The sequence below is a fragment of the Tyto alba genome, unplaced genomic scaffold (genome assembly GCF_018691265.1).
Source record: "Tyto alba isolate M040663 unplaced genomic scaffold, T.alba_DEE_v4.0 Super-Scaffold_15, whole genome shotgun sequence".
NCBI lineage: Eukaryota > Metazoa > Chordata > Aves > Strigiformes > Tytonidae > Tyto > Tyto alba.
Window position 1 is genome coordinate 8,136,506 of NW_024881277.1, and position 12,497 is coordinate 8,149,002.

The window sequence follows — 12,497 nt, forward strand, 5'->3', positions numbered from 1 at the left end:
AGAAGCAAAATCCAAAGTGTCTTGGAGTGTTAATTGGCCCCTCTGAGGCCCATTACAGACCAGGTGTCCCCATGGATTAGTTAGAGAAGAAAATTGGAGGCTGTGAGTACAGGTAGGCAATGGCACTGTGCAAGGAGCTGATGCTGAGTAAAACTTGATATATTTTATCATGCCAAGTGGTCATCCCCAAGAAGGGGAATCCCCCTCACACTGGCTCAGGGCTCTTCCTGGGGCACTGTGGGGTGGGGTGGGCAATGCTGAGAGGAGGACAGTGGTACCACAGCTCCCAGCCTCCCTGGGGGGCTGCAAGGAAGCCACGAGGCCCCAGTTCCATGCAATTATCATGTCTCTTTCCAGGCCTTGGTAGCAGAGACAACTGCCATAGCCAAGGGGACAGAGACCCCCAGGCTGTGGACACCCAACCTATGGCATCTCCCTGCCTTTCCTGAGATCTCTCCTTCCTCCCTGCCTGTTCCTTGGAACACAAAGCATTGCACTGATCCGGGCTCTGGCTGACCTCTGGCACCACAGCACTACCCTTCAAGGGACATTTTTTTCTCCTCCTTTCCAGTCTAAACCTCCTAAACTGCACTTTGTGATGCTTTTCCTTTCTCAGGTGGTTTCCAACTACAAAGAAAAGGTCCAAAATCTCTAAAACACCCAAAACTCCTAATTTCAAGCTACTCTTTTACTCCCGCATCACCTTCCACACCATCAGGACAAGGAAGCCCAGGTCCCTCAGCCACTCCACACACTTCATGTGCTTCATGCCCTCTAAACCCACCTTTGCAGACATCTTCTGGGCACTCTCCCGTTCCTTCCTTCTCCTCAGAATGGAAAGCCGTAGAGAATGTTAGAGGTGTGGCCACACCAGTGCTGAGTCAAGGGGGATGATAACTCCCCGTGTCTCGATGGTCATGCTACAGTGCAGCTCCGTATGCAGGAGCTGGCTCTATTCATGGTGAGCCTTTACCAGCGGCACATATGGCATCACTCACAGTGCCCAGGGCCTTCTCCTCAGACTCACTCCTCTGCTGGTCCAGTCCCAATTTGCGCCTTCTCCTTGTACAACTTGAAGTTCCTGCTGGCCAAAGCCCCAAGTATCTCAAGGTCCCTGTGCACTGAAGCTCCAGCACATCAGCATTTAAGGCATGTGTGCAGATGGTTCCTCTGAGAAGACAATAACTTGAGTGGGTGTATGGCAGTATGGGTAAGAAAAAGAAATGCTCATTTAATGGAAGTGATGACAAAGGTGGAAAGCACCACTGTAATGATGATCTAGCTCATCCTCAGTCACACTGAACTTCACAGAAAGACAATGAGCAGCGAGGTTGACCTAAATCTATGTGCCTCAGAAGGTCAGTACCACACCTTATTGGGCAACGACAACGTCAAGTTTGGGGATAAGAGCGACAAAAATCAGGATTTGCTGCTTTCCAAAACTTGCAGCAAACTCCTGCCAGCAGGCAGTGGAGGAACGGATGCAGAAGCCACCCTGACAAGATGTTGTGCACGCTGAAAATTCTTTTTGGTTGAAGGCAGACCATGACGAGGGCTGAGCAGTTTGTCACAACAGGCAGAGCACAGCCTGACATTTCCGATCCTGGTTCACGTGACTGCAAAGAACAACAGGAAGGAAACTGGTGCTTGCAAAAGGCCTGGGTGAGCATGACCCATGGCCTTTGGTCACAGAGGACAAATGATCCAACCAGCTGGTGTGCATGTCAGATGCAGAGGGCAGTGGGGCCCATAAGAACTTGCCTATTTGACAAAAAGGGTTACAAGGAGCCAGGCTTACCAAGAAAGGCAATCTGCAAAGTCCTGATTTCAGCTGGGACAGATTTAATTTTCTTCCTAACAGCTGGTGTAGTGCTGTGCTTTGGGTTTAGGATGAGAACAATGTTGAGAACACAGGGATGTTTTAGCTGTTGTTGAGCAGGGCTTATCCTAAGTCGAGGATTGTTCAGTTTCCCATGCTGCCAGTGAGGCGGGGCACAAGGATCTGAGAGGGAGCATGGCCAGGACAGCTGACCCAAACTAGCCAGAGTGCTATTTGATACCACAGGACATCAGGCCCTGTATATAAACAAGAGGGAGGAAGGCAGTGGGTTGGCCGTGAGATGTGGATCACTGCTTGGGGGGACCAGCTGGGCATGGATCAGTGGGTACAGAGCAATTGCACTGGGCACCCCTTGTCTTCTTCTTTGGTTTTATTCCTCTCTCTTTTTTTTATCTTCCTTTTCATTACAATTATTGCAATTATTTCTATTATTATTATTATTATTATTATTATTATTATTATTATTATAATTATATTATTATTATTATTATTATTACTACTACTACTACTACATCTTTTTTCAATTATTAAAGTCTTCTTATCTCAACACATGAGGATTTTTGCTGTTTTCATTTTTTTTTTTTTTCTGATTCTCCTCCCTATCCCATCAGGGGAGATATGGGGATAGTGAGTTAGTGGCTGCATGGTGCTTAACTGTCAGCTGGGGGCAAAGCACAATATTCGTTTTTGGTGCCTAAAATCTCAACTGATGGTGTGACCACAGCCCCGAGCAGTACAGCTGGGAGTGGCAGTTGGTCCTGACACCAATCACCACTGTGCAGTACAGGACCTGCAGCAGGTGAGTTTGGGGTCTGGATGGTGCCATTTGTTGTCCTGAGACAAATGTGAAGACTCTGGTTACGTCCTATTAAAGAGGAGCCCAAGCACCCCTCAGGTTGTTCTGGATATCCAGAGAAGTGGGGGGTGGGAGCAATGGGCAGGCCTGAAGCCTGTCTTCAAATCTTAGAGGTGTTTCTTTCCCAAGGTGGAGATGGTGTGGGTACAAGGAGAGTGGCCTGATCCTCCCGTGCCAGGCAGAGCATCCAGCCCAGGGGTGCAGGTGTCTGGAGGAGGCTCAGACCAGAGGGGTCTATAGGAGATCCTCCTGCCAGCACTGAATTTGGGAGATGCTTTGGCAGGGCTTCCTAAGGGCTGATACAAAGGAGACAATTCCTGGTGGTGAAAGGCCAGTGCAACCCTTCATGCCCACCTTCCCTCTCCCCTACAGCCACTGTTCTGGAGGCTGTTGGTCACCTGTGAGTGGCTCTCAGCCAGGCAAGAAGAGCTGCCTGGAGGAGCAGAAGCCACGTGGAGCAGAAGTTGCCAAAGGCCAGAAGGGCGATGAAGCTGCCCTTGGGTTGGCAGCAGGTGGAGCAGGACCCAGCAACGGCTGGTGGCTAAAAGAAGCATGTCCCCAGAGAAGACTGGTGGCATCCAGAACCTGGGCTGGCTGCCCAGCAGATGTTGTAGCCCCACCTCTCAGTGAGATGAAGGAGCTGATGCAGGGGGAAGCACCGCACTTCCCCAAATCCTGCCTCAGCACTGAAAAGGGGACAGTCAAACCCTGTCACTTCTCTTCCTCCAGAAATGGGTGCAGCAAGATGAGAGGCTTGATGTGGCCTGTCGTGTCATTCTGGAGAAATATTTGAGACAGAGCACCAGAACTTGTAACCATGGGCACATGAGCTTTTCCTGAGGGTTGGTGTCACATGGTTGCAGTGACCAGGAGATGGTGGGGTTTAAACTCCCAAGAGAGGTGCGCAGGACAAACCCAGAATCAGAGCCTTGGAGTACAAGGGAGAAATTTTTGTCTTGTCAGGAAGTTCCTGGGCTGGATTTCTTGGGAAACTGCCCTGTAGAACAAAGGGGCCTTGGACAACTGTTTCAACTTCAAGGCCAACCCTGTTGAAATGCAAAACCCACGTGGAATTTTATGGATGAAGTTGAGCAACCATGGCAGGAGGCCAGCACACTTTCTTGTGCACCTTGCCACTGCAGTTGCCTGTGCCTGAACCTGCCCACTTGCTTTCGCTGCAGCCACATTTTCACTGGAATTCCATGGAAATCCCAGAGCTCCTACTCTCAAGCTGGCATCCACCCCAAGCCCATACAGCCTGGCCAACCACCGAGGCACCAGCCCCCCGTGCCCCTGTGTGCAGCCCAGGGCATGTCTCGCACCCCCCCTTTCCTTGTTGGTGCTCCTGCTCCCAGCACTGCTGTGCTGTCCCCAGATGCCACCCTCTTGACACCAGCCTGCCTGTGGGACAGGGTAGAGATGCACAGAGGGCTGAAGGGGTTCAGGATCCCCTTGGGGGAGCACAAAGACCTTGTCTGTGTGTTCAGGGATGGAGCTAGGAAAAGCAGAGCTGAGCTGAAGCTGGAACTAACAAGGGATGAAGAAGGTAGCAAAAGAGGCTTCAGTAAGGGTGTTGGCAGCCACAGCAAGGCTAAAAAAAAAAATATGTGGGCCCAAATCTCTAAACTCAGTGTGGCAGTGGGCCTAGTGACCAGGAACATGTGGAGAGACTTTCAGCAAGCTGGTTGGCCATACATGCCTGTGGGTCCTCTATGAGGTGAGTTTCAGCCAAGGGTGCTGAGGGTGCTGGCCAAGGTCAGTGTGTGGCTGCTTCTGTCACCCTGTAAAGGCCGTGGCAGTCAGGGAGGTTCCTGACACCCGGGAAAAGTCAAACATGCCACCCATCTTCATGAAGAGCAAAAAGGAAGATGAGGGAGCTACAGGCTGCTCAACCTCACATCTGTCCCTGGGAAGGTGATGGAGCAAATCCTCCTGGAAGCTATTTCGAAGCACCTGAAGGACAAGAATGAGATTTGGAACTGCCAGTAAAAACTGAACAAGGGCAAATTGTGCCTGACCAACCTGAATACCATTTACAATGAGATGATGGGCCCTTTGGATGAGGGGAGAGGTGGATGTAGTAGCCCTCAGTGAAAAGGGCTGCCTGGGACTGATAAGAGAGAGAAATAACCAGCACCAGAAAGACCTAAGCAAAAACTGAGGAAAAAACCCAGAGAGGGATGGCAGCCTCCCCAGTGTCCCCACTACTTGAGCTGGTCCAAAGGGCATGAGGAAACAGAGGCCAGGCACTCTCTCTCTGTCCTGCATTCATGCTGCAAGTGACCCTCAGCCCTGGCTGCCTTTGTCCCGCCTCTGCCTCCCCACCAGCCCTGCTGCCCAGGACAGCAGGAGACCCCCTGCCCTGGGGCTCCTCAGGCAGCTTCCACATTTCTCCAGTCTCCTTTCTCCGTGCCTGTTGTATTTTCATGCATGTTACGGTCCTTATCATGTGTGATCAGTGCCAGTAAATGCCTCGTGGAGTCGATGTCATCAGGACTTGGTCATGGTCAGACAAACTGTGCTCCGTTTCACATATAACCTGGACATATTTATCTGACCTAATCTCCAACACTTCCACAAACATAAATAATTTCCATTTCTTAGGACAGGAATCACCCTGTTTTCAGAGAAACAATTTAAAACCCAAAGTGAAAAATACTCGTTCACAGAGAGGTCCAAAAGATCTGGGTGTGACATTTAACAAGTGGGTCAATCGGAGGAGTCTCCCAGAGTGACCTTGCCAACTGAGGGTGGGGGTTTCTCTTCTGGGGTCTGAGAGTCCTTATGGGATGCCAGAGAGAGCACTGGGGATTGTGCCAGGCTTGCTGTGGCATGCCTATGAAAGAACCAAAGGCAGGGAAAGGGAAGGACCGAGGTGGTTTGGGGAGAAAGAAGCATCGGAAAACAGGGGGAAATGGGGATGAAAGGAGCTGGTCATGTGTGGCTGGTCAGCATTATTGTTTATGCCACCATGCAACTGAAAGTCTGTCCTGTCTTCTTATGAAATTCCATCCTCCACAACTTTCTGGGGTGAGTAGATGTCTGCTCTTGGTACGGATAGAGGCCCAAGGGCCCATCCCTGGAGTGGGAAGCACGAGTCAAAGGGGCTCATGCACCTGGTGGGCCAGCAACTGGAGAGATCAGGCTGTGTGCATGTGTCATGTTGGTGCTTATGTCATTGGGAGGAACCACTAATGCACATCAAACCAAATTAACCAGCAAGTAGGAGAGTCTGGGAGCCAAGTATTTTGAGACCCTACATCTGTACTAGACCCTGGTGAGCTCAGAGGATCTGTGAGTTGGTTGTTTGAGGGAGAAAGTGGCCCAAAGCAGCACCTGGAGAAAATGTGGGGTCTTGCAGTCAGGTATTGATAAGGCCACAGGTCTGGACCTGGAGGGGAGGTTGTCCTTGGTGTAAGAGCAGCAGGAATGCATGGAGCTCTGCCTGGGGACTGACGATGAGTTAGCTGAGAGCTGATAGGCCAGGATCAGAGGGCAGAACAACATGGGCAGCACTGTGGGAGGGTGGGTGGATTTCTGCTCCAGACCTCTTGATCAGGTAGATGAGGCCTTCTTCAGACAATTGGAAGGAGCTTCATGTCTGCAGGCCCTGGACCTCATGGCAGGCTGAAACTGTCCCAGTTGCCTCTGCTGAAGAGGTGCAAGCCACCCAGGAGGATTTTGGAGCTCACTGGTGACATCTTCCTGACAAGGGTGACTGAGGAGCCAGTGAGGTGAGGGGCCCTGCAGCAGGACTTGATACTTGCAAACAAGGAAGAGCTGCTCGGGGCTGTAACAATCAAGGGTGAGAAAGTAGAGTGTAGCATGCTGAGAGAAGGGAAGAAAGCAAGGGGCAGGACGTCAGGAGAGCAGGCTTTGACCTGCTGAAGGACCTGCTTGGAAGAATCCCATGGGATACAGCCCTGAAGAGGAAAGGGTGCAGAGAGCTGTTTGATGGTTAATGATCTCCTCTTTGCACTACAGAACAGTCCACACAGACATGCTGAAAGTCAAGAAAAGTGGCAGGAGGATGGCATGGATGAAAAAGGAGCTCCTGACAGAAACCAAGCATGAAGAGGAAGGACAGAGGAGGTAGAACCTGACAGCATTCCAGGCTCAGCAGTTCTGTGATGCTGTGCTGGAGAGAGACATTTGCGTGTGCGTGTGCTTGTCTGTGTGTGGAGGAACTGGGGGATGAGGGAATTCTGGATCCAGGTCCCAGACAGCTGGAGGGCCTAAAACCAGCTTCTGGAGAGATCCTTATTGTTTCATCTCTCTACAGGTATATATTTTCCACTAACACGTCTAACATACAAATAGCCCAACCCTCATTTACCCTTTCTCCACTGACCCTGACTTTGCTTGTTTGTGATCTCATTTGCTGTTTTGAAGATTGTGTTGATGGTAATTCCTACCTGGGGCTGTAGAGCCCTGCAGCTCCTCAGGCTGTTATTACGTGAGAGACACCACCACCATCAAGGTGAGCTATCTGCACAGAGGCACTAACAGCTGACCAAGTGGAGCTTCAGCCCAGGGAAACCTGAGAAACTCTGGGATTCCGGCCAACATAAACCTCTTGAAGTTTACAAGGAGAAGTGTCCAGTCCTGCATTAAGAGGAAGAATAATCTCCTCATTTATCAGGACAGGCTTGGACCTGAGTAGCTGATCAGGGACTCTGAGGAGATGGGCCTGGGCACTATGAGGACACCATACAGACAGCGGTGCATGCTGGCCACAAACAAGGCCACCTGCATACAGGTCTGCACTAGATGAGCATGGCCACCCAGACTATCCTGACATGGGTTGAAGTGTGGTTTCAGAGATGGTGGAGGTTTTTCTCTAAATCGAGAAACAACATAAGAAAGAAAGAATGGCACAAAGTGAAGCTTTGGAAGTTGAGACTGGACATGAGGATTTTGTGTTACGTTGAGCTACATGAAGCGTCCCTCCAAGTGCAGTACAATAGGCCACCCAGAAAAGTCTGGATTAGCCAAAGCTTTGCATTCCAACCAACAGCCCGTGAGGATGGAGAGATATCAGTAAGGGTAGGAAGATGGTCAAGTGAGAGCAAGGCTGGTAAGCACGGTGGATGTCCCCAGCCTTCAAGAAATCAACTGCAGGCCTACCAGGAGACACCTAATCCTTACAGCACTGGGGCCTCATGGCTGTAAGGCTGGGGGAGATGAGGACAGGTAATTTCTCCCTGGCATTCTCCAGGGGACAAACTGGGGGATGAGGACAGCCTGCAGGGGAAAAGGCCCAGGGCATGCAACCACATCGGACAGCCTGTGGTGGAGATGACAGAGGGCTGTGGGAAAGTTGAAAGCCCCCAGTAAAGTCAACCCCATCATCATTTTGGCTATGGCTGTTGTCTCTGCCACTGATGCCTGTGAGGAGGCACAGTCCCTTGCAGCATGGGGGCCTCATGGCCTCCTTGTGCATCCTCAGGAGCCTGGGAGGTGCACATCTCCATAGCCCCTACCCCAGGAAAGCCCTGAGGAATGTGGGAGGGACAGGATCTCCCTTCCCAGGGGCTGGGGGTCATGGCTTGGCCATTTATTTAATGGGCCTAGGGCTTGGAACTTTGGCTTAATACAACACATTCAGGTTTACTCAGCATCAGAGCCACCTTTCCCTTTTAGTTTTTGACTTGTCATCACTGCCTCCAGAATTCTGCTCTAACAGGACCCTGAGGAGGCTTTGTCAACAGTGTCTCTCAGTGGGAGCCATTAACAGTGCAGGAAACTTTGGAGTTGGAATATAACATTGACTTCTTCAGAGGTTTCTTCAGCTTCTCAGTGCATGAGGTTCATGGAGTTGGCACCAAACCCTCCTGAGGGGTCATTAAAGTGCCTTGGGCTGCTGTGCTGTGGTGCTGAGCTGGGCCGGGCTCCTGGGCCGGAGGGAGCTCCTGGCAAGTGGGCAGCGCTGCAGAGAGACAGCTCTGCCCAGGAGCAGCTCCTCTGCAAAGCGCAGGGCTGAGGGCACTGCCTGCAGGCACCCAGGGCAGAGCAGCGAGGCACACACAGCTTCAAGGCAGCCTGGGCTGGGAGGATGCTGAGAGGTCCGAGGAGGAGAAAGCATCAGGGCCCTGGCCACAGTAAGTCTGGGGGTGCAGGGCAATGCAGCTGCAGCTCAGGGAGGGATCTGGGGAAGGCGGCAGACCCCTAGGAATCTGCCTCCTGCCTAGAGGAGGAGGAGGAGGAGGAGGAGGAGGAGGAGTAGCTGCTCCCAAGCAGGGCTTCCCTGGTGCCCCCTGTGAGGGCCAGGGCATGAGGGCTGCCTTCTGGCGGGGCCGGCTGCAGGGGTGTGCAGCCGGGTGTGCAGGCAGGGGTGCCCAGGGCTGTCCTTCCCAGCAGGGTCCCTGCACCCCAGGGGGCTGTGTGCTGGGGCAGGGACTCTGCCGCCTGCCAGGGTCAGCACTCAGCCTGCCCAGGTAGCTCCTCACAGCGCTGTGGGGAGAAGCTGTGGGGTAAGGAGCAAGCCACTCTACGGCGGGGCAGGATTGTTCTGCTATCGAGAGGCTGCTGCATGGGTCAGGGCTGATTGCAGCTCCACATCGCCCCTGGGACATTTCACAGGGCACTTTTCAAGAAGGACATCAAGGCGGGGTGCTACGGCAGTAAAGGAACTTACCAGGATTGGTGCTTTCACTCCCCGGCTGTGATGGTAGGTGGATATGGTCATGGATCTGTTCAGGTTTGCACAAGAGACAAACACTCCTACAGCATTACAGTGAGTGAGGAATGGGTTTATCAGGAAACCTGCTAAAGTCCCTTCACCCACCTCAGCCTACAGAAAGCATTAACATCACCTTTGTGGTCTCTTCAGGGTTTATCTGAAATTCTCTTCAAGACTTGCCAGCACAGAGATCCCCCTGGTCAGTGTCCTGCTGCCAGGAGGTGTATTCTGGGCAGAGCTGAGGACATGGTGGGTGGGATGGGATCCGTGAGCAGGGACAGGGAGGAGATGTGGGGACAGAGAAACAGTTCCTGGCAAATAGAGCTCCAAGCAGGATCCCAGGGAGTGCTGAGCCATCCCTTGGGGGTTGTCAGTCTCCTCGCAGATTCCTTTGCTTCTCTCTGACAGGGGCCATGTCCTGCCCTCTCCCTCAAACTGCACCTCTGTGGTGGTAAAAAGATTTTTCAGACCTTTCCCTGCGGATAAGAGAAACAAGACTCCCCTGCTTTCATTAGAGTCCAGTTACATTTTTTTTTTTTTTTTTTGAGAGTAATTTTTGTGTGCAGTCATCCTCCAGATAGCAGAAATGAAAGCACAGGGCAGCTGGGAACAAGCTTGATTGATACTGCTGCTCTCCTGACTCTGCACTGAGCAAGAGACAGCTGAGCCCTTTTGCCTGTCTTGTCTTAAGACTCCACACTTTCAGTCATAAAGTTGAGGATTTCTACCCCTAGAAGTAGTACTCACCAGATGTGATGACGGTGGAAAATAAAAGACACAGAGAAAGTTATCATAACACATGATAAACCTCTCTTCTGCATCCCACTCTCTTGGGAGTCATAAGTGCAGATATTGAACATCTCTATTAAGAGTGAATTGCATCTGACATCCCTTGTGAACACTGGAGGAGACAAGAACCAGCTCCCATGTCCTCACGGCAGCAGGGCAGAGCTGGCTCCTTGGCAGCACATGGGCAGAGGTCCTGCTCCTCAGAGAAAACAAAGGAAATGTGTTGGAATTGGGAGTTGGGGGGAGGGATTTTGTTGAGAAATACAGTGGCTTTGCGTGCAGTCTGTCACAATTGTCCCATCTTTTCCTTCTTAGGCCACTGTCCCCATGTCAAGAACCAGCTGATGTCCAACAGCAGCTCCATCACCCAGTTCCTCCTCCTGGCATTCGCAGACAGACGGGAGCTGCAGCTCCTGCACTTCTGGCTCTTCCTGGGCATCTACCTGGCTGCCCTCCTGGGCAACGGCCTCATCATCACCGCCATCGCCTGCGACCACCACCTCCACACCCCCATGTACTTCTTCCTCCTCAACCTCTCCCTGCTCGACCTGGGCTCCACCTCCACCACTTTCCCTAAAGCCATGACCAATTTGCTCTGGAACACCACGGCCATTTCCTATGCAGGATGTACCGCGCAAGTGTTTCTGCTTCTCTTCTTGATTACAGCAGAGTTTTCTCTCCTCACCATCATGGCCTATGACCGCTACGTTGCCATCTTCCAACCCCTGCACTACGGGACCCTCCTGGGCAGCAGAGCTTGTGTCCACATGGCAGCAGCTGCCTGGGGCACTGGGTTCCTCTATGCCACACTGCACACTGCCAACACATTTTCTCTACCACTCTGCCATGGCAATGTGGTGAACCAGTTCTTCTGTGAAGTTCCCCAGATCCTCAAGCTCTCTTGCTCAGGCACCTACCTCAGGGAAGTTGTGCTTATTGTGGTTAGTGCCTGTTTATTCTTTGCTTGTTTTGTTTTCATTGTGCTGTCTTATGTGCAGATCTTCAGGGCCGCGCTGAGGATCCCCTCTGAGCAGGGACGGCACAAAGCCTTTTCCACGTGCCTCCCTCACCTGGCCGTGGTCTCCCTGTTTATCAGCACTTCATTTTTTGCCTACCTGAAGCCCCCCTCTATCTCCTCTCCACTCCAGGACCTGGTGGTGGCTGTTCTGTACTCAGTGGTTCCTCCTGCATTGAACCCCCTCATTTACAGCATAAGGAACCAGAACCTCAAGGATGCAGTTCAGAAACTGATGACCAGATGTTTTTTTTAGAAGCAATATACTGCCCATCTTCTCCATATCACTTTTAATATAACTCATTACAGTCTCAACCTGTCTTCCTGTCTTTTATATATTTTGTAGTTGTTGATGTTATTGGATTTTTTTTTTTTTTTTTTCACTTCTAAGTTGTCCATAAAGTGTTTTCACTATTCTTACTATTTCAATTTCATTATCTATCTGTCCGGTTTGACCCAGAGACAGTGTAAATGAATTTCCACACCCTCTGCATTTAAATACTGAAAAGGACCCTGCAGTGACTTTTTTGTCTGAGGCTTTTTTTCCAAGACCTTCTCTGGTGCTGCTGCGTCAGCTCCTGCATACAGAGTCCCTGCACAGCAGATCTGTGACAGAGCTGGCCTCTCTAACAGCATCTCCATCACGAAAGGGGATCTCCTCAAGGCAGTGCCCAAACGCTTAGGGATTTTTCCAAGATGCCCAAGGAATAGACTCCAAAGCGGACTGTTTCTCTGCTTGTTTCCCCATGGGCTCAGTGGGATGGCTCCCAGTATGGTCTTGCAGGGACTGAGGAATGGCTCAGGTGTTACTTGTTGGACAGCACCCACACAGATGGTGAATGATCTCCAGTTAAACTCCCTGGAGCTCTACAGCATGTGATAGGACTGATGGCAGGTGAATTTTTTTTCTGGAAGGAGTCTGGAACTGCCAGCAGAGTGCAGGTGATCTAGGTGATCTGCAGGATCAGCGTGTGCCAGGAGGTCAGCAGTGAGTGGAGCCCACTGAACACAAACATGTCCAGGGTGGAGGGACCCAGGTATAAAGTGCTAAATCTGGGTGTGAAGTGCTGAGTGAGGGCTCTGCACCCCCAAGGGACACAGCAGGCACAGGGAAAGGAGCCTGGTGAGTGATTTGTTCCACCATCAGTGGACTCTTGTAGCCTGAATCCAGTGCAGCATCCAAACACATCTTGTGGTGTGGGAAATAAGGCAGGGTACCTCTGAGCACCCTCCATGGCCACATAAGAGCTTCTGTGGGAGGCAGTCGGTGGCAGTGATGTCCCTGAGCTGGGTCTGCCTCCCAGCCTGACCAGCA

General features: G+C 51.5%; 1 protein-coding gene across 1 annotated transcript; it reads left to right on the plus strand.

Annotated features, from left to right (window-relative positions):
• The first annotated feature begins 10,511 nt into the window (after window positions 1-10,511).
• LOC122153125 (olfactory receptor 14C36-like) lies at window positions 10,512-11,438 on the plus strand. Its single transcript, XM_042789226.1, has one exon. The coding sequence runs from the start codon at window positions 10,512-10,514 to the stop codon at window positions 11,436-11,438; it is 927 nt and encodes a 308-aa protein (XP_042645160.1).
• Window positions 11,439-12,497: the final 1,059 nt, after the last annotated feature.

Coding starts and splice junctions, on each gene's coding strand:
- LOC122153125 (XM_042789226.1), top strand. CDS start 10,512: ATGTCCAACAGCAGCTCCATCACCCAGTTCCTCCTCCTGGCATTCGCA.